The sequence below is a fragment of the Passer domesticus genome, chromosome 11, assembly GCF_036417665.1.
Source record: "Passer domesticus isolate bPasDom1 chromosome 11, bPasDom1.hap1, whole genome shotgun sequence".
Lineage (NCBI taxonomy): Eukaryota > Metazoa > Chordata > Aves > Passeriformes > Passeridae > Passer > Passer domesticus.
The window spans coordinates 10,967,424-10,990,202 of NC_087484.1; the positions used below are offsets into that span (position 1 = coordinate 10,967,424).

Below are 22,779 nucleotides of genomic sequence, written 5' to 3' on the forward strand. Positions count from 1 at the left end.
GGGAGTGGAGGGGGTGGGGAGCAAGAGATGATTTTTAAAGACCCAAAAGGAAATGCTTGGAGCATGCATCTGTGGTCCCTGGGCCATTGAACTGGCATGTATCCTGGACATGTTATGTGGGCCACGTGAACCAAGGGAGCCCTTGGGACCCACAGTGGGTGTCAAAACATGATCTAAGACTTCAGGCAGAAGGGAGGGGGGTGTTTTGCTGTGAACCTTCCTTGAAAAGCCCGTAGGGGCTGACCTCTTGTTGAGACAGTGGACCACAGCACCCATTCCTGGGTGTTACCTACCTCTTTATCACACACCTGAGTATCACTAGCAACATCTGAGGGTGCCTTTGCTCCTCTCTTGTGGTTACCTCAATCTGTTTGAAACAGTTTGGGGTGTTAAAAATGCTGAGCTGTGGAGCTGAGGTAATGCTGGAGGACATTAGTGAGATGGGTGGCAGAATATAAAATGGAAGAGGGTATTTAATGAAATTTTGCTGAGCTGTTGTACCTAGGGACTTTTTCATGTCAGCCATAAAGGCAGGGCTGCAGCCACGTTTCCAAGAGCCTCAGATGCACCAATGCACAAACAGGCATATTTCCAGTGAGAACTACCAGAGGAGAAGATCTGTGCTTGGAACTTGCAGAGAGGCTCTTGGGGATTCCTCAAGAGAAGTGAGCTCCCTCTTCCATGCAAGGATTTTGGATCCTATCACTGTTAAGGGTGATGCTTCTGCCCTCACCCTCCCCAGCTGGCACCTTTGCAGGCCATAGCAGCCATTGGGATTCCTGGCAGGCATTTCTTTATTGACAGCTGTGCCAGAGTGTATTCCTGGTCTGCTCCCTGCTGTGCCAAGGTAGATTGGCTCAATCAGCCTTGGTGAACCTGTTGTGAATGTTCCACGCTTCGCTGGACTTGCCAATTGTAGCTGCTCTCATTGCACCTCTGCTGCTTGTTTGACTGCCTGGTGGCTCCCAGCCAGGGCCCAGGGATGGGGAGTCAAGTTAATTTGCAACAGTGAAGGTAATGTTAATCTCACCTTTCAGTTTTTAGACATACAGTTAGGGAGCAAGGAAATGGATTTCTTTTCCCTTAAATACAAAGCCTCTCAGAGAGGAGAAATTGAGTCTGTTGTCATTCCATTTCTCAGCACAAACCCAATATACATAATACCTAGTAATGATAGTGCTGTACCCTGCTGAGACTGGGCAGGGAATGAGAACTAGTGCTGACGAAACTTCATTTCAGACCATGCCTGGCCGGTCCACATCTCCAGTAATTTCATAGTTGCCTCATTGTTGGATGTGTGTCTTCAAGGATTGGTTTCCTTGGCCTCACTTGCAGCTGCTGTCATGCTTGGCTCGGTGCCATGGGTGCTGGGTCTAATTGTGAGGGAATGTTGTGCACTGCCATCAGCCCCAAATCTGCTGGGGAGGTGCAGGTGTCCCCATGCTTTGCCACCTGGCTGCCTGACAGTGCTTCGTTGTGTTCGTAATGGGACGTTCTCATCTTCCTTAGCACGTTGTTCTCAGGCTGATGGGACTTGAGAATAATGTTCTCAGGCTGATGAGACTTGAGAATAATGTGCTCAGATGAGCTGGAGGCAGCCCAGCCAAGTTTCTGACAGTGACGAAAGGTCTTGTGCTGCCTGCCCTGCCAGCAGCCACAGCAGCACAAAGAGAGGGCTGTGTGCTCAAGCTGTCTGCTTGGGTTTGTAGCAGGAGAGTGTGTGCAGCCAAATGGCTTCTTCAGCATTGCTCAAATAATTCCAAATGTGTGAACAAACCCAAGGCTTTCTGCTGCCCCACCAGTCTGCTCCATGCTGTGTCTGTCCTCTGTGAGATGGGAGCACCAGGGAACCCAGACACTGAGAAGTTTCCAGTGTGCGTATCACTGGTACTGTCCAGATTCCCTCTCTCTGTACTGGTGGGTCAATATCACTGGTTTAAAACCCTTTATTCATACCTAAGCCCTGCAACTTGGTGGCTCATCCCAGGGCAGCATTCCCACTTGCTTTGTCAGTGTTGTGTGGATGTGGGACAGGCGGTGGCAGGGCACAGCCCCAGGTCTGGGTGCTGTGTGGCTGTGTTAGGGATGGCACTGGACCTAGGTGGCTTTGGGCCAGAAGCTGGAAGTTGCAGCAGGAAAGGTGCTACTCTGGCCTATATGTGCTTCTTGGCCCAGTCACTGAGCTTCAAAACAACCTAAACAGGAGCCTTTGTCCCTGCTTTATGTCTGGGACATCCAGCAGCTTTCAGCTGTAGCCTGTAAGAACTGAGAATTTGAGGAGTTTGTTTCGCTTGTTTGTTTGGAGACCCATGGGCTGCTTCCAGCACTTCTCTGGAGGAGCAGATAGAAGAAGCAGGCCTGTCTATGCAACACAAGTCTATGTGGACTTTGTCTTTTTATTTTGAGCCCATGCTTTCTTTAGAAAGTCTTTAGTGGCCTCTCTATCTGAAATGGTTAAACAATCATTGCTGCATCGTAGGAATAAAGCTCAGTGATAGAGGTGAGACTTTTCTGGGGTTGGTGCAAGACTGTGAAAAGACAAGGAGCAGTGTCCTATCATGGCCCTCTCACTTTCTTGCCCATGTGACAGGCATGTTTCTGTAACGTGTATTTTTCCAAACAGAGAAGTGTGTCTGGGTGTGGGTAGAATTGAGTGAAAAAAAAAACCAAACAAACAAAAACAGTGTTAACATCCTCCTATGCTTGTGTGCCTCTCTGGGGAGGATGGAGCAAAGGTCTGCCAGCACTGTCAGCACCATTACTGACTGACAAGTCAGAGCTCTTGAATACCACAGGGACCAGAGCAGTGTGTGAGCCTGTGCAGGATGGGTTTGGGAAGGGCTAGGATGTACTTTTTAAAGCATTTCTTGTAGCAGTGATCCTTATGCAAAAAAATGTTTAGCTCTGAAATCTTAATCCTTGCTCCTGTGTTGTGTGCCTTGTGTTGCTGGTACAGCTGTTCAGGCAGCTGTGCTGTGGAATTGCTCAGAGACTTATTGCAGTTAAAAGTAACACTTCCCTCCCATCCTGCATTCTCTTTTTTGTTTGTTTGTTTGTTTTTTAAACAGTTAAGAGCAAGCTGCTTCTTGAATACATGGCAATAATAACAGTTTTAGGTTTGGGCAGACTGGCTCTCTGCTGAGGTGTCTTTGATCAGCTCTGAACTCACAGTAAGGCTCAAACTCTGAGTTGGATGTGTTAGATGTATCTTCCAGCAAGCCAGATGATGCTTCTTGTGAGCAGAAGGTGGTTGTTCCACAATCACTCTAGGAAGCTGAAGTAGTATTAGGGGTCACAGAATTAGTCTCTAGGGCAAGATTCCCTTGCCCTATCCTGTAAAAAGCATGTGTTGGTGGCCACCAAGCACTCTGGGGTTGTCACCTGTGAATAGCACTGCTGCCTGTGACTCAGCTGTGGCTTTTCCAGATCTGTGGCTCAAGGCAACATTTCTTTCTTTGTACATAAATGGCCACTGGAAGCATTTCAATGCTATTGAGTTTCATATCATCTTTCCTTTTTTAAAAGAAGTTGCAATGCAAAAAGGCAATGGCAAAACCTTAATTACACCATCCAGATTTATTCATGCTTAAAGTGGGCCACTGTGGGATCATATAACTGTAACCTTTGTCCTCATCTCCACCCTGCTGCGTGTCACTGTCCTTCCCTGAACTGATGCCCTGGAGCTTTTGTGATCTTAAAACACCTTTCAGTGCAGACAACCAAAAATTCCATTGACTATGGTAAAGCATTATCTGATCCCTTGGTACAGACAACTGAAAACTCTTCCAGATATTTTGTGAAGATACTTGGGTGTGGAGTAATGTCTTGATGCTTCTCTAGTGGAGCATGTGCATCTGTGAGAAAAGGGAGGGCTTGTGGGATCGTGGCTTAGGAAATGCAGCTGCTTTCTCATTTCCTTTGTGGCAATGGAAATGTTTTATCTTTTCTGACTCTGAACCCTTTCACAAACAGAATCCTCATAAATTCCCCTTGTACTTTTGATGCATTCTGGGGGTTTTGGGGTTATTTTCAGTTTGTCTCTTAGGCTGTGCCTGTGCTCTGCTAAAGAGAAATCTTGGTCTTCCCCAGAGGTTTTGCCAGTGGAGTGCGGCAGGAGAAGTTTGTATTTCCCTCTGTGGCTTCAGAAGCTCCTTGTAGTTCTCTGCTTTGTGATGTGTTTCAAGTGGGAGGTACTCCCCTCTGTAGGTGCTGTTAAGCTTCTTAGCTTGTCACATTGAGGGAAAAATAAATGACAGACCTCTCTATTGCAAAGTTTTTGGTGCCACTGCCTTAAACTTCCCGCAAAGCAGGCAGAAACCCCAGGTCTGGCAGATCTGTGAAAAGGGGCCCCATTCTGCCGTCTGGGGGGACAGGTCACTGTCTGGCTTTGGTTCAGAGAAGCTGATGTGAACCTGCCACTAAGAGGCTGAGCCTGATGCTGTGTGTCTCTCCCTGTCCCAGTATGTATGTGGCTTGTGTTTTGTTGCCCTGCTGCCTATCATAACAAGTTAAAAATATACTCTGGTGTTTTTCTACAGTGTAGGTAGAGCATTCCTTTGAAAGTTCAAGTGGGAAAGTGATAGGCATTGGCAAAAATCTGCTGCTTTTAAACTGGTGCCAAAGGGAGTTTGTCTGTTTCCCATTTCCCTTGTCTCAAGGTCATTTTCAGCATCTTCTGAAGAAGCTGCGGTTATCCCTGCCCATAATGCTGTGATTGATCCCATATCTGGGTTCTAGGTGCAAATCCAGCATGTGCTTTTAGACAGTCAGTGAAGCTTACAAGAAACAACTGAAAATGATACCTGAGCTGGGAGAAATGCAGTGAGAGCCATGGAGCTGCTCAGTCTGCTCAGCTTTGGAGAGGTGCCAGTGTGCACCTACCCTTTGTGCCATCAAAATACTATTCTCAGACTCTTTAACCTGGCACACAAAGTCACAGTAAACACAAATGCCTGCCCTTGGTTTTAGCTGAATGCAGTCAGTGTGGGCATTGGTAAAAATATATAATATATATTCTGCTTGAATGGAATGCAGAGGTTTGTACATAAGGTCTGATCCAGTGGTAGGATGAACTGTTCTGTTCTTGAAATGGAGGTTGAGGGGAGATTGGAGAAGGCATTTTATGCAAGAAGGACAAAGGAATAAACACACACAAAAATAGACATGATGGCAGGAGGAGGTGGGGGAAACCACAATTCCAGACCTTGGCTGGTAGAAACTGTCAGAAGTTCATATGCTCCCCTGACTGCCATAGTTCGTTTGATGCTTTTTTTGTTTGTTTTTGGTTTTTCTGGTGCTAATTCTCTTTACTTTGTTTCCCTGTTCAGTATGTCGAGACTTCGCTATTCTGGAAGATCATACCTTGGCCCATAATTTACAGGAACAAGAGAGTAAGTAGCAACCATCTTCAGAACAAACTGAAGCAAGCTTGTCCCAACAGATATCTGGCTTTATTTGATTTTGCTAAGAAAAATGCTTCCTGCTTTTATTTAATTTTTTCCTTTTAATGGAATACAGTTTATTATTGCTGTCTTCACTGTTTTGTTACACTACACTTCACTCTGCTCCAGCTCACATTGTACCCCAGAGATAGTTGCATTTTATATTTCAATTTTGTGCTCTCCTTTAGAGTTGAGTTTGTTTATGCTGCTTATGATAAAATTGCATGTAGGAGTGCACTTGGGGTTTTGTTGCTGTGCAAGGTTTTTAGAAATGACTAGCAATTTTGGAAGCTTCAAGTTTTATAGTCTGACCTAAAGTACAACCAGAAGAGGTCTTTGTTTACTTATTTCAGAATTACCAGTGTCTGCCATTTGAAAGGAGCCTTCCTTTTCAGACATTTTGAGGTAGGGCAGCTGTACACTAGAAGAGTTCATAAAGGAGGAAAAAAAGAACAGCCAGAAATTTCAAAGTGAATTATGCTTTTTTAAATTCTTTTTTTCATGCTTCTCTGTTAGTTTGGGTATGTTTACATTGCAGTTTCAGGTGTGGTGACCTCTCTAATCAGCTTCTCAGGGATTTGGTATCTGCCAGTACCAGGTGCTAATGCCATTCCTGCTGCTCCACCAAGGGTGCAGCTGCTCATGCCCTTGGTGCTGGAACCTGAGACCATTGAATTACAGAGGACTCTAGGCTGCAGCTCATGTAGCCATTTTTTCTAGCAGGCAATATCCATGTATGGTAAAGGACTCACTGGAGCACTAAGTTGCTCTGTTGCTAAATATAAAAGTAGGGAGATTTTTGGAACTGATTCTGCTGAGAGTGAGAGGAGTTTTCTTCTGTAGAGGTTATTGAGAACAAATTAGGAAAGTATCCATAATAAGTGGTTTAAGTTCAGCTCATCCTCACTGGCCTCTGGTGGTCCCTCCCAGGCCCACTTCATTTGTCTATGGTGATTTTCTGTAGTCAGAAAATGAAATTCAAAGCCTAAAAACCATTTCTTATAATCCTGGATGTGTTTAAGATACGCAGAACTTGTTTTGGTATCAGGCCCGTATACAGCCCCCTCAGTGCTGAAAAGAGGCAATCTCAAGCTGCTAGCATAATTTCAGTTCAGGACTTTCCCACCTTAGAGAGACTGCTTGGTGTTTCCCTGCCAAGATCTGTCTTCCTTTCTGGGCTGGAATCTCCCTCCCACTTGGTTTATCTTGTTCACGCAGTGAAGTTCTGCAGCCTGATTTGAGGGTTCTTGTCTGTGTTTATTTCCAGTTGAGCATCACTTGGCCACGAATGTTCAGCGTAATCGTCTGGTGCAACATGACTTGCAGATGGCCAAGCAACTGCAAGAAGAGGAGGATAAGAAAGCCCGTGCTCAAATCCAGAAACACCAAAAAGACTTGTGAGTTTGTGCTGGAGATCTTGGAATGGGAATGCCAGTCCCATTTGGTCAGAGCACTAATATCAGCTGCTTTGAGTTGACAGTGTGTGGGGTTCATCAGCCTTTTGCTTTTGTTTCTTTTTTCCTTTGGCTGTCCACTGCTGTAAAAGTAGTGATACGAGGCTCTGGCACAGAGGAATGAGAGCAGCATGGGGCAGGTGGTCTTAGGGCCCATCCTGCCTTAGATACTGTTGCCTGTCCATGAGAAGGAGCCTTCCCATTCTACTGCTTGTTGTGAAAATGGGATAACTTGGCCACTTTTGTTGACCTTGTCCCTGGCTGAAGTTTGAGAGTGAAGGAACCGTGCCACAGAAATACCCAGTGCTACAGGGAATCTCTCTCATGTGAAAATTGCAGATATTGGTGTGTTTGCCCTGTGCCTGATGAATGCTTTTGAGGAGCTGAGTGTGATGCTTTTGTGTCCTGCTGCACTGACGGCCCCTGTGTGTGCTGGCAGCTATTTAGCATGAAGTGACCTGGGAAGGGGAATTGCTGCTCCAGGGTGGCTCGATGGGGATGGGTGTTGGGGACAAGCCTTCTCTTGCAGTCACTGACTTCTGCAGTAACTGTGGGAGGGTGTTTAATGACAGATCCAGTTTGCTCTGCAGGTTTGCTCAGTCCCCACACGCCACATCTTAACCCTGTGGTCTGTGGTTTGGCTCTCTGTGTGCCAGGGCTCTCAGCTGTGGAGCTGGTGTAGAAGTGAAACATGGCAGCACAGGGCAAAACAAACTGTGCTTTACAATCCCAAGTGGACTTGCAGAGCATTGGATGTAACATGGTTCATGGGACAGGGCTCAGCCAGATCCCACTCATGAGATGTGGGTGGATGGGGGTCCCTGCAAATACAAGGTCTGCAAGGCAGGATGCATCTCCCAGCAGTTGTGCTGCCTCCTGACTTTTGTTGGGTTCTGGAATGCCACCCACCAGGTGCAGTTGGTGGTGGATCACAGAGCCTGGGTGGCTCATCTGACAGGATCAGTGACAGAGCAGAAGAGCTCTGTGTTGCAGATGTGGGAGACACAGGACTGCCTTCAAAGCAGCAGCTCATGAAAGCTTTGAAGCTGGGGCCTGACAGATCAGCCACTGTTTTCAATGTTCCCAGCACACTGGGACAGACCTTGTGTACATATGTATCTCTTAAGTCTGTGCTTTTTTTCAATAGTTTTGTCTTTATTACCAATTAGAGATGTGAGTGAGTAAATAGCAACATAAAAATTGATTTTGTATGGCAGACATGATTCTTCTTTGTTACTTGCTGGGAGCTGCAAACAATTTTCTTGTTGTAGGACTCTGTAAAATGGGATTTACGAACTTTGTGAGCCAGAGCACAGGCAGAACTGCTGATGTAAAACGTTATGTCAGCAGCAGTTCTGCTTCTGAGAGCAGGAGCTCTTCTGCAAGAATAGTAAAAGAAGTTAGAGGTATCCTTTTATAATTGGATCTTTTTCTTCCTTAATTCTTTGTACATTCCCGCTGTCTCTCTTCCTTGTCCAAGAGTAGCATGTTCTGGCAACAAAATAATCCCTGTTGTTGTTGCTCTCTGTCATTATGAGAGTTTGATGCTACAAGGTGATGGCAGGAGTAAGAAGGCAGAACTAAGGGGTCTTTAGAAATAGAAAACAAAAAAGCTCTTCAAATTTTTTTGCTTTCTTCTCTCTTTCAAATCCTAATTTCTCTCAGAAAGACTTTGTGAAGATAAATGAGAGAATAGAAACATTTCTTTTTAAGAATGCAGGGAAGCATCAAACCTGATTTTCACGCTTCTTTAAAAGCATCTCTTGCATCTAGCTGAGCAGCCTGCACACTGCTAAGCATAGTAGCAAGATTACTAAAATAAAATAGTGTGAAAATATGTTCTTTCCCCGTTTTGCTCCCAGTGCTGTGATAGTTCTGTTTCACTGATTTGAACAGTTCCCTTAAACAATCCCTTTTTTCCTCCTCATCTGGCAATAACTAGTATCTGCAGTCACTGTGAATGGGAGGGAGCTTTCTGATCACACAAACTTTTAGGTTTTTTCTCTTTTTGTAAACTGATGTAGAGTTTTCCCAACATTCTTAACACTCCTGGCTGTCCAGGAGTGAAGGACACATGAGTGGGATGTTCAGGAATTGTCGTGTTTATGCTGCTCTGGCTGATTTCTGGGATCTGATTGGCACTTGAGCTCACATTAAGGAAACTGAAGGGCAAGAAGAGCTGTCAAAGCTCTTGAACTTGTTTTCTTATGCTCACACAAGTTAATACATTAGTTTATGTTGAGTAAGTAATCAAGTCTCAGTATTTCATTACTGCTGAACAATAAACCCCCAAATGTAATCCTCTGTAACTGCTGTTCTTAGGAATTGATGTGGTGTACTCCAAGATGTGTCATCAGAAAGAAGAAAATGTTTTTGTGTTTGCAATACTTCTGGTGTTCTTTGCTGGTAACGGAGAGGCAATGACCTTGTTGCCTTGGCTCTGAAAGATGATTAGTTGTTTTTCTGTTCTGTTTGTCTTCAATAGGATGTATTTTAAGCATTTAGCAAGTCAGTTTGTGTTGATGAACTTGGCACCTTGGCTCTGCTCACAGGTGCCAAGGGAACTGGAGACGTGCAATGCCTTGATGTGTCTGACCTTTCTAACTTATTTTCTACCTAGTTTCACGTCCTCAGGGCCTGGGGTTGTAAAGGATCCACTGCCAGGCTCACTGACAGCCTGCTCCCTAGGATTTGCTTATTCAGCTATTGTTTTCCTGGGAGCTGTGGTTCTCTGCTGGTGCTAGATTTGCCAAAGTCTCTTTTTAAAAATCAAGTTCAAGAACTAGCTTTGCTGCTGCGTGAACTCTTGTGGCTTTGAAGAGATCTGTCCCCAGAGTCAAGTGAAACACACAGGCACATGCAAAAATTGCCAGGTTTTATTACCTGGATGAAAGAAACTCGTGTCCTGAAATGTTTGACCTATTGATAACTGCAGTCCAGAGGTGTGCTTCCAAGGAGCTGTTGACAGAAATAATCTTCTTTTTCTTCCTGCTGTGTGCCTTCTTGTTGCCTATGACAAGTGAATTGTGTCTTAGTGACATCTGTCCTCTAAACCCTCTTTTTGCAATGTCCTTCCTCTCCACCCTTGCCACATATCCACCCCTTCTGCTTCTCTTCTTCTTTACTTTCTGTAAAAGAAGGTTCTGTTGTGCCCCTGAACTTCTCCTTAGATACCACATGGACCAAAACTCAGTAGAATTAGGCTGTTTGAAGACTCCTGAGCACTACCTTGGCCTGCCCTATTTTGTGGTACCTATCTCCTTTCTTAGCAATCTGCCCATGAATCTCTTTTACTTATTACTCTGTGGATGTTTTGGGAAGTATTTTCTAAATTTGGCCACCAGTAAGTACAGGGAGTCCTGGTCCCTGGTGAGGATTCATAGCTCTGCACTAACACTGAGTAATAATTCTTTTGTGTAAATTGGGTGGATTTTTTTTTAGCTCTTTTATCCCTTTCTCCAGGCTGACTGATGCCTGTGGCTGCAGCTGCCTATAATCCCTGTCTCCTTGCCTTCTAGGGAACGACAGGACTGCGAGATTGCTCAGGAAATCCAAGTGAAGCTCGCGTTTGAAGCGGAGGAGCGCCGCAGGCAAGAGGAAAAAGACGAGGTAACCTTTAAAGCTGCAGGGATGGCAGGGCTATTTGTAGCAGCCCTTTCAGGGCAGACATTTCTTGGCCAGTAGCCACAGGAGTTGGCTTGCATGGCAGTCCTTGTCATGACAGATCTCTGTATGCACACAGATTTTGGGGAGTCCTGTTACAGGAACAAGATACAGTCATAGTCCTCACACTCAAGGGTCATAAGGGTTGTTGATGCCAGTGGCCTTGCTAATGAAGAGGTCAAGTAATAGGTAAGTCTTGCTGAGGTGTTTATTGCCCTGTTGTAGGAAGTTGTAATTGTTTATACACTCTGAGAGCTGCTTGCTTTCTCAAGTGCAAGAAGACACGTACTGCTCTTGGGAGAATCCTGGGCCATTATTTCTTTGTCTTTAATGCAAAGATTTCAGTGGAACTCTCGGCCCAGCCATCTGTCTCTGGCTTCTCCATTCTTCAGTTTAGTCTTCCACAGCCTGAACACCCTGTTACAGTTTCTTGCTGTAAGGAATCTGTAAGCAGGTTACTTTTGTGACTTCAGAATGTTTCTCTGCTCCTTTTGCTTGAGAATGGGCGATGTGGTTTGTTCATAGTGTACAGAGGGTTTTGCTTGTTGGTCACCTCAATGGATCAGCCTGTCAGATTGAGTTTTCAAGAAACCCACAGAGTAGAGGAACACCTGTGAGAACCTGGAGTTTGTCCCCTTTCTTGATTTCAGATGATTTCCTGAGAAGCCTGAGTTGTCTTAAGATGTTCAAGAGGCACCTGGTGGCATTCTCTATGTTAGGAAGAGCTTGAACACAAGGCTATAGTTCCTGGCAGAGCCTGAAATAAGAATCTGCCCTTACCTGACAGATGCATCGGGTTTTATTGCAAGACTTCATTTTCTTCTTCTACCATTAATTTCAAGCAAGTACTGAAAGGCTGCCCAGACAGATGGGAAGGGCTTGGCTTCCAAGTGGAGCTTGTGCTAACAGGGTGGGAGGAACACTTTGGCTACAGGATTTCTGCTTAAGAGGTAGTGATCTGTCATATTTTTATCAGGAAGGTGAAGGAGATGCAAAACTAATGTTGACTTGTGAATTGCATCTTTCCTTCCTTCTTTATGTAGAGAACTGCAGGGATGTCAGCAGTCTGACAGCAGGTCCTTGCAGCCTGTCAAACCTGCCTGCTGACCATCTTGTGCAGTTGGGAGCAGGCTTCAGCTTAAAGCAAGGAGAAGTCATAAATATTCTCTCTCTTCCTGCTGGTACATGGAACGTTCCCATGTGTGTCTGAAATGTAGCTGAGGACTGAGGCAGATCCTTTCTGGAGTGCAGGTATTTTAAATGAAGCACTAAGCCTGCCTGCCCTGCCGGCTTATGAATCCTGTTTGTAAGAAGTGGTTTGTGTGGATTTGCAAGTCCTGAGCTGTCTCAGTCCTGGAGATAATGTGCTTTAGCTCATATATTTATAGACTTACAGTACTTGCTAGAAAGGTTAACCTTGTCAGAGGAAGGAGTCTGTGTAGACTTTGTTTTGTGGTTTTTTCTTTTTTTTTTGGAAGGAGCCTGTGGCATCCCCAGATTTTCTATAAAGCTGGTTTCAGAGCAGATCCTGCCTGAATCCTGAAATAATACTTTGTACTTGAGCAGCCATCCAATGTCCTCCAGTGCTGGCTTGTCTCTGGAGGGTGTTGACTCTTAGTTTGCATTTCAGCCATGCCTTTCCTGCCTGCAGTGTCCACTTTACATGCATGGCTCTGTAAAGGTCCTGAGGATTAGGAAGGCTTAAATGAATAGCATCCAAAGGGGCAGCATGCCCTGCTGGTATCTCCCAGCTTTGCTCCCTACTCCAGACTGGCTTCACTGACTCACAAGCTCGTGGCCTCAGAGGAGCAAGCCCCAGGGAGCTGTTTGCGGTTCCTAGGTCTTGTTGATCCATTAGTCATCTCGAAGGAAAACCAATTAGGAAAATGGAGTGCTCTTCTCTTTGGCATATCTACCAAAACTGTGACAGAAAACAAATGGCTGCAGTCCCCACTGTGCTCCTGCCTTGTGCCTAGTTTGCTCTTCCTAATGTCCTTTCGATTTTCTTTTCCTTTAAGTCTCTGTCTGTCAAACTGATGCATTTCCCTGCCTGGCATCCTGTAGTCCCTGCAAATTACAACCAGTGTGAAGTGAGTTCACGGTTTGCTCTGGGAACTCCTTCCAGTCAGAAGTGCCTTTAGCTGGACAGTCTTTGCCTCTGTGCTTTTCTTTCCCTGGCAGCGTGCAGGGAGGAGATCAAGCCCACTCCCTTTAGTGGCTGTGCACTTCTGTGACTTCCAAATCCTTGTGGAAAGCCTGAGGTTGTACATGCAGTCTCTTCTGCCCTGCTTTGGCCACCAGGGCTTAGCAGGCTTGTGTGCAGGAGGAGCAGGAACCTGGGAGTTGGCCATGGTGTTGGAATCTCAGTACTGGGCTGAGCTGACTACTGATTGGGTTGATTACTGTTTGCTGACTTGGTCCCTTGTGTCACCCATTAATTTGAAAGCCTCGTCCAGTCCAGGGGTTGAATTTGAGCAACCGTTATTATGTCTGAAAAATTAAACTTTTTTTTTGTAAGGATTTTAATAATTGAATAAAGAATTTGACCTAGAGAATCTGGAGATACTTTTTAGTGGTGATTTAATGTCTGTTTTCTTCCATCTCTGCAGGATATGGCCCGTCTCCTACAACAGAAAGAACTGCAGGAAGAAAAAAAGCGCAAGAAGCACTATCCAGACTCCCAGGGACACACAGGCTATGAAGAGTGCTATTATGCAGAAAATGGAGGTATGTTTCTGCAAGATAAAAGGTCAGGATTGTGGCAGTGTAGGTGAACCTAGTGGTCAGACAACTCTTTATCCCTCAGACTCAACTTTATGCTACAGTCCTGCATTTAGCATTACATCAGTCCTGTGGTCAGAATCAGATTATTTTATAATCAGGAAGTATTTAGTTAAAAAAAATACAGAGAAGACAATTTGATAGTTTTTGTTGTCCTTGAAGGTGGCCTAAATGACAGGGATAGGTGATGTGGTTTGTGTATGTGCAAGTACAGCCACACATGCATGTTTTAAAAGTGCTTGTGGAAAAAGACAGTGGCTGGTAAGGTAGTTGCTACGGTGTGACCCCAAGGGTGTGGGGGAGAAATGCTGGTGAAATTCCTTGCTTGCATTTGAAGAGAGACAGTTCCATGTGCTCATTTGTGATGCTGGCACGGCTACATGAAGGAATAAATGCTGGTTCATGGAGATGTGTTTCAAAAATAGCTCCTTGCAGGTATGTACTCAAGCTATAAAATTAGCACAACTGCCTTGAATGACTTACTGAAGAACAAGGTCATCTCCACTGAATGTCTCTGCTGTGATTATCATCTGGGACTATACAGTGTGGAAATTATTTGATCCACAGCGCTCTATTGCTTCCTTTTGGTCAGCTTCTGTGATTGAATACAGACCTTCTTTGAACTGGGAGGAGAGAATCAGGGTGTATTTAATTATGGAGCAATCTGGGCACGGCTTTGCTTTGCACTGGTGGTGGTTTTTGTGTTCTTTCTTCAAAAAATGTGGTGGGGAAGATGGGTTGCTTTTGATTAACACATTGTGAAGATGAAGATCAAACCTCATTTCTCATTTTAACATCAATGCCATTGGCAGTTTTAAAGTCATTTATTTGAACTTACGCAAAGTGTTTTAGTTTCAATTTGGAAGAAGTTCAAAGATAGCCAAGAAAGTACAAAGCACAAAGTTTAAAAGTGCAAAACAGTAACCAAGTGGAAACTTCATGGTCACAAGTCATTCTACATCTACAAAGCTGGGAAAAAGTGATATTGGAGTCCGACAGCCAAGCCACTCTTCAGGTTTTCAGAATTAAATGGGAGAAGTCTGAAAAAATACAACATAGGCAAAAGTGTGCATGCAGAGGTAGGATGGATTTTAGTAACAAATCAGCTGACAAAGCCTGTGACTTCCTGAAGTAAGACTGTGGTTTGGATTTGGAGAGCAGGATATCTTGTGGGTATAAGTTTTCTTCCTGCAGTAATCCATAATTTTGAAGGTGAGGCAGGAGGTGTTGCCTGACCAGTCATAGCAGTGCTGCTCTTGGTCTGCACTCCTTAAAAGCTATAAAGGATTGGAGTGGATTTTATGCCTGGCTCATCTAGCTTGTTGTTCTGGGTACTCTTAATTACTTGAGCACCATTTGATTAGGCTTCAGCAGCCTTGGTTTGTATTGTCCTCATTAGTTGTGAATTGAAACAAATAAAAAGCCCCTGCTTTAAGTTTATTTTGTTTTTGGTGGGAGTGGGGTATTTTTTTAGGTTTTTTTATCGTTTGAGACTGAGGTAAAATTTATCCATGTCCAGGAGGAATGTGAATTAGGCCTATTGCTCCAAAGCAACCTGAGCTCTTTAAAAGTGGAAAAATAAACACAAGAAAAGGCAGAGTTCCTCCCAGAAATGCCTGTGCCATGAAAAACATTTTTGTATTCACTCAGTCACTTGCTGCTTCAGAGAGTATCACCAGGGTCTGTGGAGTGTTTACATGGCCCCTGTGGAAGGTGCCACAGGAACCAGCACCTGCTGGTGAATTAATCACCCTGAGATATCCCAAAAGCAAATTGCCTGCTTGGGTTGTCTGGTATGGTTGTGTTACCTGCAGCAATCCTTTCCCAGCACAGCCAGGCTTTGCTCTTTTGTGTTTTCCTGCTCTCTGCTGTTGTATTTATTGAGCTTTCCTCAATGACGAAATTGAATTAATTTTTAGACCCTTGTGACTATAGTTTAAAAACTGGCTTTTGCTTTCAGGCTCTGGTCTCTGTTGTTCAGTAAGTCACTTGGATTGTTTGATTGGGTATTTGTTTTCTGTAAATCATATGTATGATCTAAAACTGAACAGAAAAAATCCAACCAGTTAAAGAGCAAGAGCAACCACAGCAGTTCCTGTTACAGATCTTGGACTTTTAAAAATACACCTGTTCTGGATAAAAGTCACACAGACTTGTTTTGAAGGTGGATTTTCTGTAGGCTCTATTTTTGCTGGCTCTGAAAAAGGTTTTTCTGAATAGAATGACTAGAAGGGAACATTCAGTTTTGGTGTGAGGTTTGTTTTTCTCCCTCTGAAATCTGGATAGATTGTAAGTGAGACAGAGCTATTCATTAAAACAGAATGCAATTCATGTGCAGTGAAATCTATTTTAAGTATTTTGAGATACTATAAAACAAACTCTAGATAGTTGAGGAAAGTTTGCTGCTGCAGGGTTTTTCTGGTGGGGGATTGTGTGTGTAGTTCTGTTTCAAATCAATCTCTGCTTCAAGGCATTTTTTTCATTTTGAAAAGCTGTTGTAGAGAGATAATAGTTCATTCAGGGCAATGATTTTTTCTTAGGAAATAGGTTAGTTGAAAAAATAAATCAATTAGTAGAGTGTATGCAGGCAGATTGCTGCATTTTTGTAGCTGTTTCAGGTTTACTACTGAAACTAAAAGCAGAGAAAATTTCTGCCTGCATTCTGGAAAGCACAGAGGAAACAACCCCACCAAAAAACCGAAGTAAGCAGCTTTTCTAGCTACAATGCTGAGGTCAGGAGCCTGGGTTTTCTGAAGTCTTAATCTGCCCTAAAATCTCTATCCATAACTGTCTCTTCATTCAGAGTTGAAACTTATTTTTGGACAGTGAATAAGTGCAGGCCCTGAAACTTGTGGGTCTGCAAAATATATGTGACAGCCTGTGGTGGAGGATGTTTGGATGCTGCAGCTATGCTCTTCTTGCTTTTAAAGAAAAAAAAAATCCTATCCTACCTGTTTACTTCTTTTCTGCTTTATGTGGCTCTTTCCCCCAATTAGGTGAGACTTTTTTCTGATGAAAAACCTTGTGCCTGAAGCCAGGGCAAGGCTCTTGCCATACTTATAAACCAGGGTCCAACCTGACCACTCTGCTTGGCCCCTCCTGGCCTTATGCCCCTCATTGTCTCCCAACTTTTCCTGCATCTTGTGCACTTCTTTGCAAATCTTTCCCAGGTGGATTCAGGATCCTGCAGCAGTGATGTGTCATCAGGAGATGAGCTGCTCTCTTGGCTGTTTTTCAGCCCCAGTGGCATCATTAAAAGTCATTTGTCTCTGTTTTGACTTGTCCTTGTTTAGGAAGTGCTCAGACACTTTTGGGTTGTACCTGTGCTTTCTGCTCCAACCTTGTTGCCTCCTGTGCTGCCCTGCTAGCCAAACTGCCATTTTACTGTGTCCTCTCTTGTATTGTGCCAGCCTTATCTGTCCCTGTTATTATTCTTTCTTTCATCATGCTTTGCCTGCCTTTTCAGCACCTTGTATCAAGCTCCTTCCTCTCCCTGCTGTGAGTCTGGCCTCGAACCTCTGTTAACCCCTGCACCACTAACCCCCTCCTTGTTTGTCCCCCCGTTGCTCAGAGCAGCCCTGGGGTGACCCCAGAGAGCAGATTTCTGAACCTCCCAGAGCACACAGTCATGGCAGGTGCAGGCACCAGCAGAGAGAGCGCCGAGGACCCCCCTCGCCTTTGGCCGGCCGTGCCCCCAAACACGGGCACTCCACCTCAGAGGGCCGTGGAAGGTCTCCTCAGCTGAGAGAGGCCAGCAGTAGCCATCAGCAGGAGCAGAAGACAGCCAGCCAGGGGAGGTCCAGGAGACATCTCAGCCTTGACATGGAAAGAGAGACCGAGCACCGTGCCTGTGATCACAGCAGTAGCTGGGAGCTGCAGGAGAGGAGGACAGCTGGCAGGGAGAAGGAGAGGAGACTTCTCAGTCTTGACCTGGAGTTGGAGCATGGACTCACAGAGGAAGCACGGCACAGCAGAAAGCCACCAAGGCAAGACAGAGAAAAGCACCTTCCCCTCCTTGAGATGGAACTGGAGGCACAGCAGGAGACCTGGCATCGGGGTGGCAGACAGCACCCTGAGAAACACAGATCTCACCATCCGGGCCACTCGTCACACAGGGTGGCACGTGACGAGAAGCTCTGTGATGCTGAATCTAGAGATGACCATAGGAGGGGTGAGGCGAGAGCCTACAAAAGGGCAGGACACAGGAGACACTCCCCCTCCCCTCATGCTGTGAGCCAGGGGAAGGCTGGAGGCTGCCAGCGAGACCCAGGTAACCAAGTGATGGGGAAGGTGTGCGTATGTGTGGGGATGGACCTTTGCGTGCCCCACCCTGGTGTCTGAGATGCGTTTGGCTTCCTTGAAGATGCTTCTCTCCAGTGGCCACCTGCAATGTGTACACAGGGAATCTTGCCCAGGTTTCTTCCTGATTTAGCAGGATTCTTCTTATCCATTAATGTTCTTGCTCTGTATCCTGATGTTCTGTGGCATTGGAGAGGATGAGTAAGAAGGTATTGTTGGAGGCGGTGGCCTTGGTATCCTTTTGTTTAAGAAAACAAATTTCTTCCCCCCACCAAAAAAAGCCACCACACCATCCCCAAAGAAAGACCCCCCCAGAAAACTCCAACCAACACCCAGCTTTTGTTTTTGAGATACATTTTGTATGATGGCCTCCGTGTACAGGAGAAAAAAAGGAAACAAAACCCTGAATGTTAGGTTATGGTTGTATTTTGTGGAGTTGAGATGCAGGACTGTAAGTGAGGACACTTTGTTTAAGCACTAAAAAAACCAGCAATTTTCATCCACTTCTTATTGAAAACCCTGCTGGCAACTTAATTAATTCACTTTGGGCAAAGTTCACTAGTGCACTGGGCATCCAGCTGGGTTCAATTTGCAAGATTCTTGCCAAATTCTGTGCAAGTGGAATTTTCTGGGAAATGTGTACCTGTATAGTTCTTGCTCAACAAGCACTTGGCTTTAAACATCTAGGTCTTTTAAAGTCACAGTGGAGTAGGGGTGACCTAGTGAAAGTAGGAGTTTAGAGATCTATATCTGTCAAAGTGTGACAATTATTCTTCTTCCTCATGATACAAACACTTTCCTTAGGGAATTAGAAGGTGTTAATTTGGTTTAGCTTTAAAATAACAGAGCTCTATACTCAAAACAAGAACTGAACATTATATGAACTTTAAAAATGCGTACATTTCTATTTTCTCATTGAATTGTAAAATTCATGTGTCATCCCAAGGAGGAAATTGTCTAAAAGCTCATGTGAGCCTGTCCTGGTTAACCCTTGCAGCCCATGCTGCTTCAGCTGTGTGTTCAGACTCTGCTGTGCTCATAGCAAATGTTGGATTTCTCTCTGCTGCCCAGTTTTGCCACTGTATCTGTATCAATGCAGAGAGTGACAAATTATAATTCCTTTGCTAGCACTGCTGTCACCAAAGACTTCTTCAAGGGACATGGCCTGTTTTGCCATGGGGTTGCATTTGTTACCTGAGGCAGGGTGTGGCAGGTACTGCTGTGTGCATGGAGAAGCCTCCCCAAGCTCTGTGCTGCACCTCAGCTGAAGGTGCTCTCACACCAGCAGTGTGGCAGGTACACTGTGATGACCTCTGGTTCTCTTGAGGGGGGGTTTGCAGGTGGCTGAGGAGATGGTGGGGATCTCCTTACCAAAGAATTTGGAGAATGGTTGAGTTGATTGTTTTCTCTCAATTCTGTAGGCACTAATTTGAGGGGAAGGAAACAAGCCATGTACGATGGACCCCGAATGGAACAGGAGTTGTCTGATGCAGAGATTGCTCGGAAGCTGCAGGAGGAAGAGCTCCTGGTGAGTAGAGAGGGTGCATTGCTCCACTTGAAGGAACTAAGGCAGCCAGCACAGACAACTTTACTTTGTAAACCTTTAATATATATGAGTGAGTATATATACTCACGTCTTGCTCCTGTGCATTCTGCTAATTACCCTTGTCTTTCATACACACAAATATGGAGTGACAGCTGGCTTCCAACTAGTAGGCCCTGTTTTTTTGAAATAAACACCCCAAAATTAAAGTACTGAAGCAAAGTGATATTAAATGGATGCTTCCAGGCAGGTGAAGATGGCATGTAGTCAGTGTAAGCAGCTCACAAGTGAGACAGGCCATTGTCCATCTTTGAGAGAGAAGGCAGCAGAGTAGGAAATGCTTTGTGGTGTGGCCAAGCAGATACATGAGGGCAAAATTCAGCTGAAAAGCTGAAATGGCAAATGGGTTGTGAGGTAAGTATTGGGGTAGCTAAATGTATTTGGAGAGGATGATGGTGTATTTGTATGGACACCTACTTGCCCTGCCCATTAGGTTGATGAGTATGATTAATTCAGAGATGGTAATTTTTTGTCTGTTTTTCCTTCTCCACTTTTTTCCGGCCATCCAGGCTAATGAAGCAGATCAGAAGGCAGCTCAAGTAGCCCAAGATGAGGTGAGCAACAAGTCAAATACTTGTGGAATTCCTTTACTTGCAGAAGCTGCTAAACAGCCCTTGTTTTCTCTGACCCTCTAGTTGTTAATTTCTCTCCTTGTAGGGGAAGCCTGGGGCTCCAGTGGGATTTTCTCCCAGATGGGTTTTGTGTATATGCTCAGGCTGGCCAAGCAGACAGTTGCACTGCCTGTTGCAACCATGACAAAGGCAGGAAGTTCAGGTTCTGTAAGAGCATTTCTTGTAACTAAAACCCAAGGGAGACAATCCAAGATGCTGTGAGATGAACCACCAACCCCTTTAAGGAGAAGGGATAGAGGGCAGAAACGTTCTGCAAATGCAGTTCTGGTAAATCAGGGAGCTGTTGGACATGCTACGTGTCACTGGTCTTAATTTTGCCCTGTCCATTGATTTCTGATCACAGATGGATGAAATCCTGGATTTGCACCCCTTCCCATTCAGCAGCTGTCCATGGAAAAGGGTTTAAATAACTCAGACCCACAAGAGCAGTAAAATTATCTGACAGAGTCTGTGTTTCCCTTCTAGGAAATTGCTCGTCTCTTGATGGCTGAGGAGAAAAAGGCTTTAAGAAAAGAGAAAGAAAGAGAAAAGTCTTCCTTTGAAAAGAGGAGGCATGATCAAGATTGGAAGGTATGCCAGGCTTCAGGAGGCACCACAGATAAGGTGCTATAATGTTATTCCTATTTTCAGAGGGAGGTGAGTGTGTATGGTGGGAGCAAAAGGTGGTGATGCACCTAAAGGATCTTGCAGCTGCTTCCTTTTGGAGCCACCTCCTTGCTTAGATGTTTTTGGCTTCAGCCTCAAGCAAGGTAGTCCTTTGAGGATAGCACTGGATGTCACAGCACCTTCCTGAAGCACTGTCAGTCTCTGGTGCAGGACCTTCCCTTTGCTGAAATCCTGACTGTAGCAATAACAGCAGTAGTTGGCTCTGTTTGTGTAAGGGCAATGCAGCTGCTTCAGTTGTCACTGTGCCTCATAACTGGCTGTGCAATGAAAGTCCCGAGTCTGTCTTGCCTGGTTTTGGTAGGAGTAACACCAGAGAGGCTTGGCTGGCCAGCATGGAAGGGGATAGGAAACAAATTTTATGGTCAGCACTGCTAAGGTGCTAAAGGGGATGTGGTGTTAATCTTGGGGACAGATGCTGGCAGCTCTGGTGTTTTCAGCCTCCTTCCTGAGTTTCAGTGGTTGCAGGAGCACAGCTGCCTGCAGCTGGGCCTTCCTGCTCAGCCCAGCCTTGTGCACAGTCATTACACCCAGACTGTGTTCAGCCCCAGCCTCAGAACTGTCCCTTACTGCTATCACATTTTAGAGCAAAAATTGAGTTTGGCTCAGCAAAGCTGGGTTTTTACTGAAAACGACTCCTGATGCTGGCATTGGCATGTGTGGCTGTAGTTAAATTTGTGTGTAAACCAAGTACAAAGGGGCTGTGTGGAATTGTGGCAGTCCCAGTGTACTGGCTGGTGTCTAGCAAGGCACACAGACGAGATGATTTCCCTTCTTGCCATCAGCCTGATGCAGGCGAGTCCACGCGCTCAAGGTCAAGAGAAGGGCCCGAAACTCAGCGGCACAGAAGTGACAGGCCTTCAAGGTGAGCTTCAGCTGGCTGGCAGGAATGGGAATGCAGGTGGGAAGCTGCTGAGAAGCTGAGTCCTAGGGAGGAGGTGTGGGATGAGCAGCCTGACCCACCCAGAAGGGACGCAGTGGAGAGCAGGGCAGTGGGGGGCACGGAGCTCACGAGGTGTTTGGTGACGTGCGTCACTCACTGCGCTCGTGGCACTTGTCCATCTTGGTCCCCATGCCCGGTGCTGACAGAGATTGATGAGCTTGTGCAGTGACATTTGCTAAATGGCAGAGAAACATTGAGAGGGTTAAACAGCTTCTGGGGATGTGAAACCAAATGTCATCTCTGGGCAGGAAGGAGTAATCACCATGCATTTGCACAGCTGCTCCCTTGGTCCTTGCTCCTAGTTAAGCCCTGTGCACAGCTCCCACTGCTGCATTTGAGCACCACCCTCCAAGCAAGAGCACTGTGCTTTGGGGTGTCTCATCCCAAACTGTAGCCCAGTGCTGCTTCTGAATCCCCTGATACTCTGGCTCAATGCTCTTCATGCAGTAGTAAACCCTGAAAGTGACCCCAGTGGCTTTGATTTCCATTCCAGAAAGGAACGTAGAAATTCTTGTTGAACTTGCAAAAGAAACAACAAATGGAGGTGCAGGTGGAGATTGAGAGAGATCGTTTTAAAATACTCTGGGAGTAAAACTCTGCAAGCATTAACCACTTTAAAATGCTGCCCTTTTGAGTGAAGTTTCCAGTAAACTTCATAATGGAAATTGTTTCCTCATAACTGAAACCATTATTAAATGAAAGAGGTCCATGACGAGCAGTACATACTCTGCTTTTCTCACTGCAGAAACAGTAATGGGCTGTGCTCCGAGGAGCTGTTCTGCAGGCAGAAGGTCTGGGCCAGGCAGGGATTGCATCAACTGACAGTAACAGAGCAGACAGCTGAGATGTTGCACTGTTGTGACTTTGAGTTATTCCCCAACACTCCTTTGACACTGTGCTTGGCAGGTCACAGCCTCTCCTCGATGAGCACTCTCGGTATTACACGAGCCAGCCCAGCCCCTTGCGCCAGATCCCCAGAACTGAGCACTCTCCTAAAGGTAGGATCAACCCTAGGGCTGCCCAGCACTTGGGTTGTTGTCAGCTCTTTTCCTCACGCCAGGAACCTGCAGGGGACAGAGTGATTGAAAGTGATGCAAATAAAAAAGGGGAGTTAATGTCCCAGGAGGCAGGTGATGCTGGGGAGTGTTTGGGTTGGACTTGCTGAGCACATTGCAGACTGTGAGACTAAAAAACTAAATTGGTTTGCCTGGAATTTGTCGAGGTGCTGTCTGTATGTCCTCTGTGATCTCTTAATGATGGATGACTGTAAATCCAGCTAGCAAATGACAAAGAAATGTCA

The 22,779-nt window shown here is 45.4% G+C and overlaps 1 protein-coding gene across 2 annotated transcripts in view; it reads left to right on the top strand.

Moving 5' to 3' along the window:
- CCDC50 (coiled-coil domain containing 50) overlaps positions 1-22,779 on the top strand; it is a 42,034-nt gene that overhangs the window by 12,631 nt on the left and 6,624 nt on the right. Inside the window, exons 2-11 of one of the 2 annotated variants that reach the window (XM_064385671.1) lie at positions 5,328-5,390; positions 6,709-6,838; positions 10,414-10,504; positions 13,168-13,285; positions 16,911-17,609; positions 19,060-19,166; positions 19,751-19,795; positions 20,339-20,443; positions 21,322-21,401; positions 22,386-22,477. In XM_064385671.1, coding sequence (XP_064241741.1) covers positions 5,328-5,390; positions 6,709-6,838; positions 10,414-10,504; positions 13,168-13,285; positions 16,911-17,609; positions 19,060-19,166; positions 19,751-19,795; positions 20,339-20,443; positions 21,322-21,401; positions 22,386-22,477 — 1,530 coding nt within the window. The remainder of the gene's footprint in view (positions 1-5,327; positions 5,391-6,708; positions 6,839-10,413; positions 10,505-13,167; positions 13,286-16,910; positions 17,610-19,059; positions 19,167-19,750; positions 19,796-20,338; positions 20,444-21,321; positions 21,402-22,385; positions 22,478-22,779) is intronic. The other variant, XM_064385672.1, reaches the window with a different exon arrangement.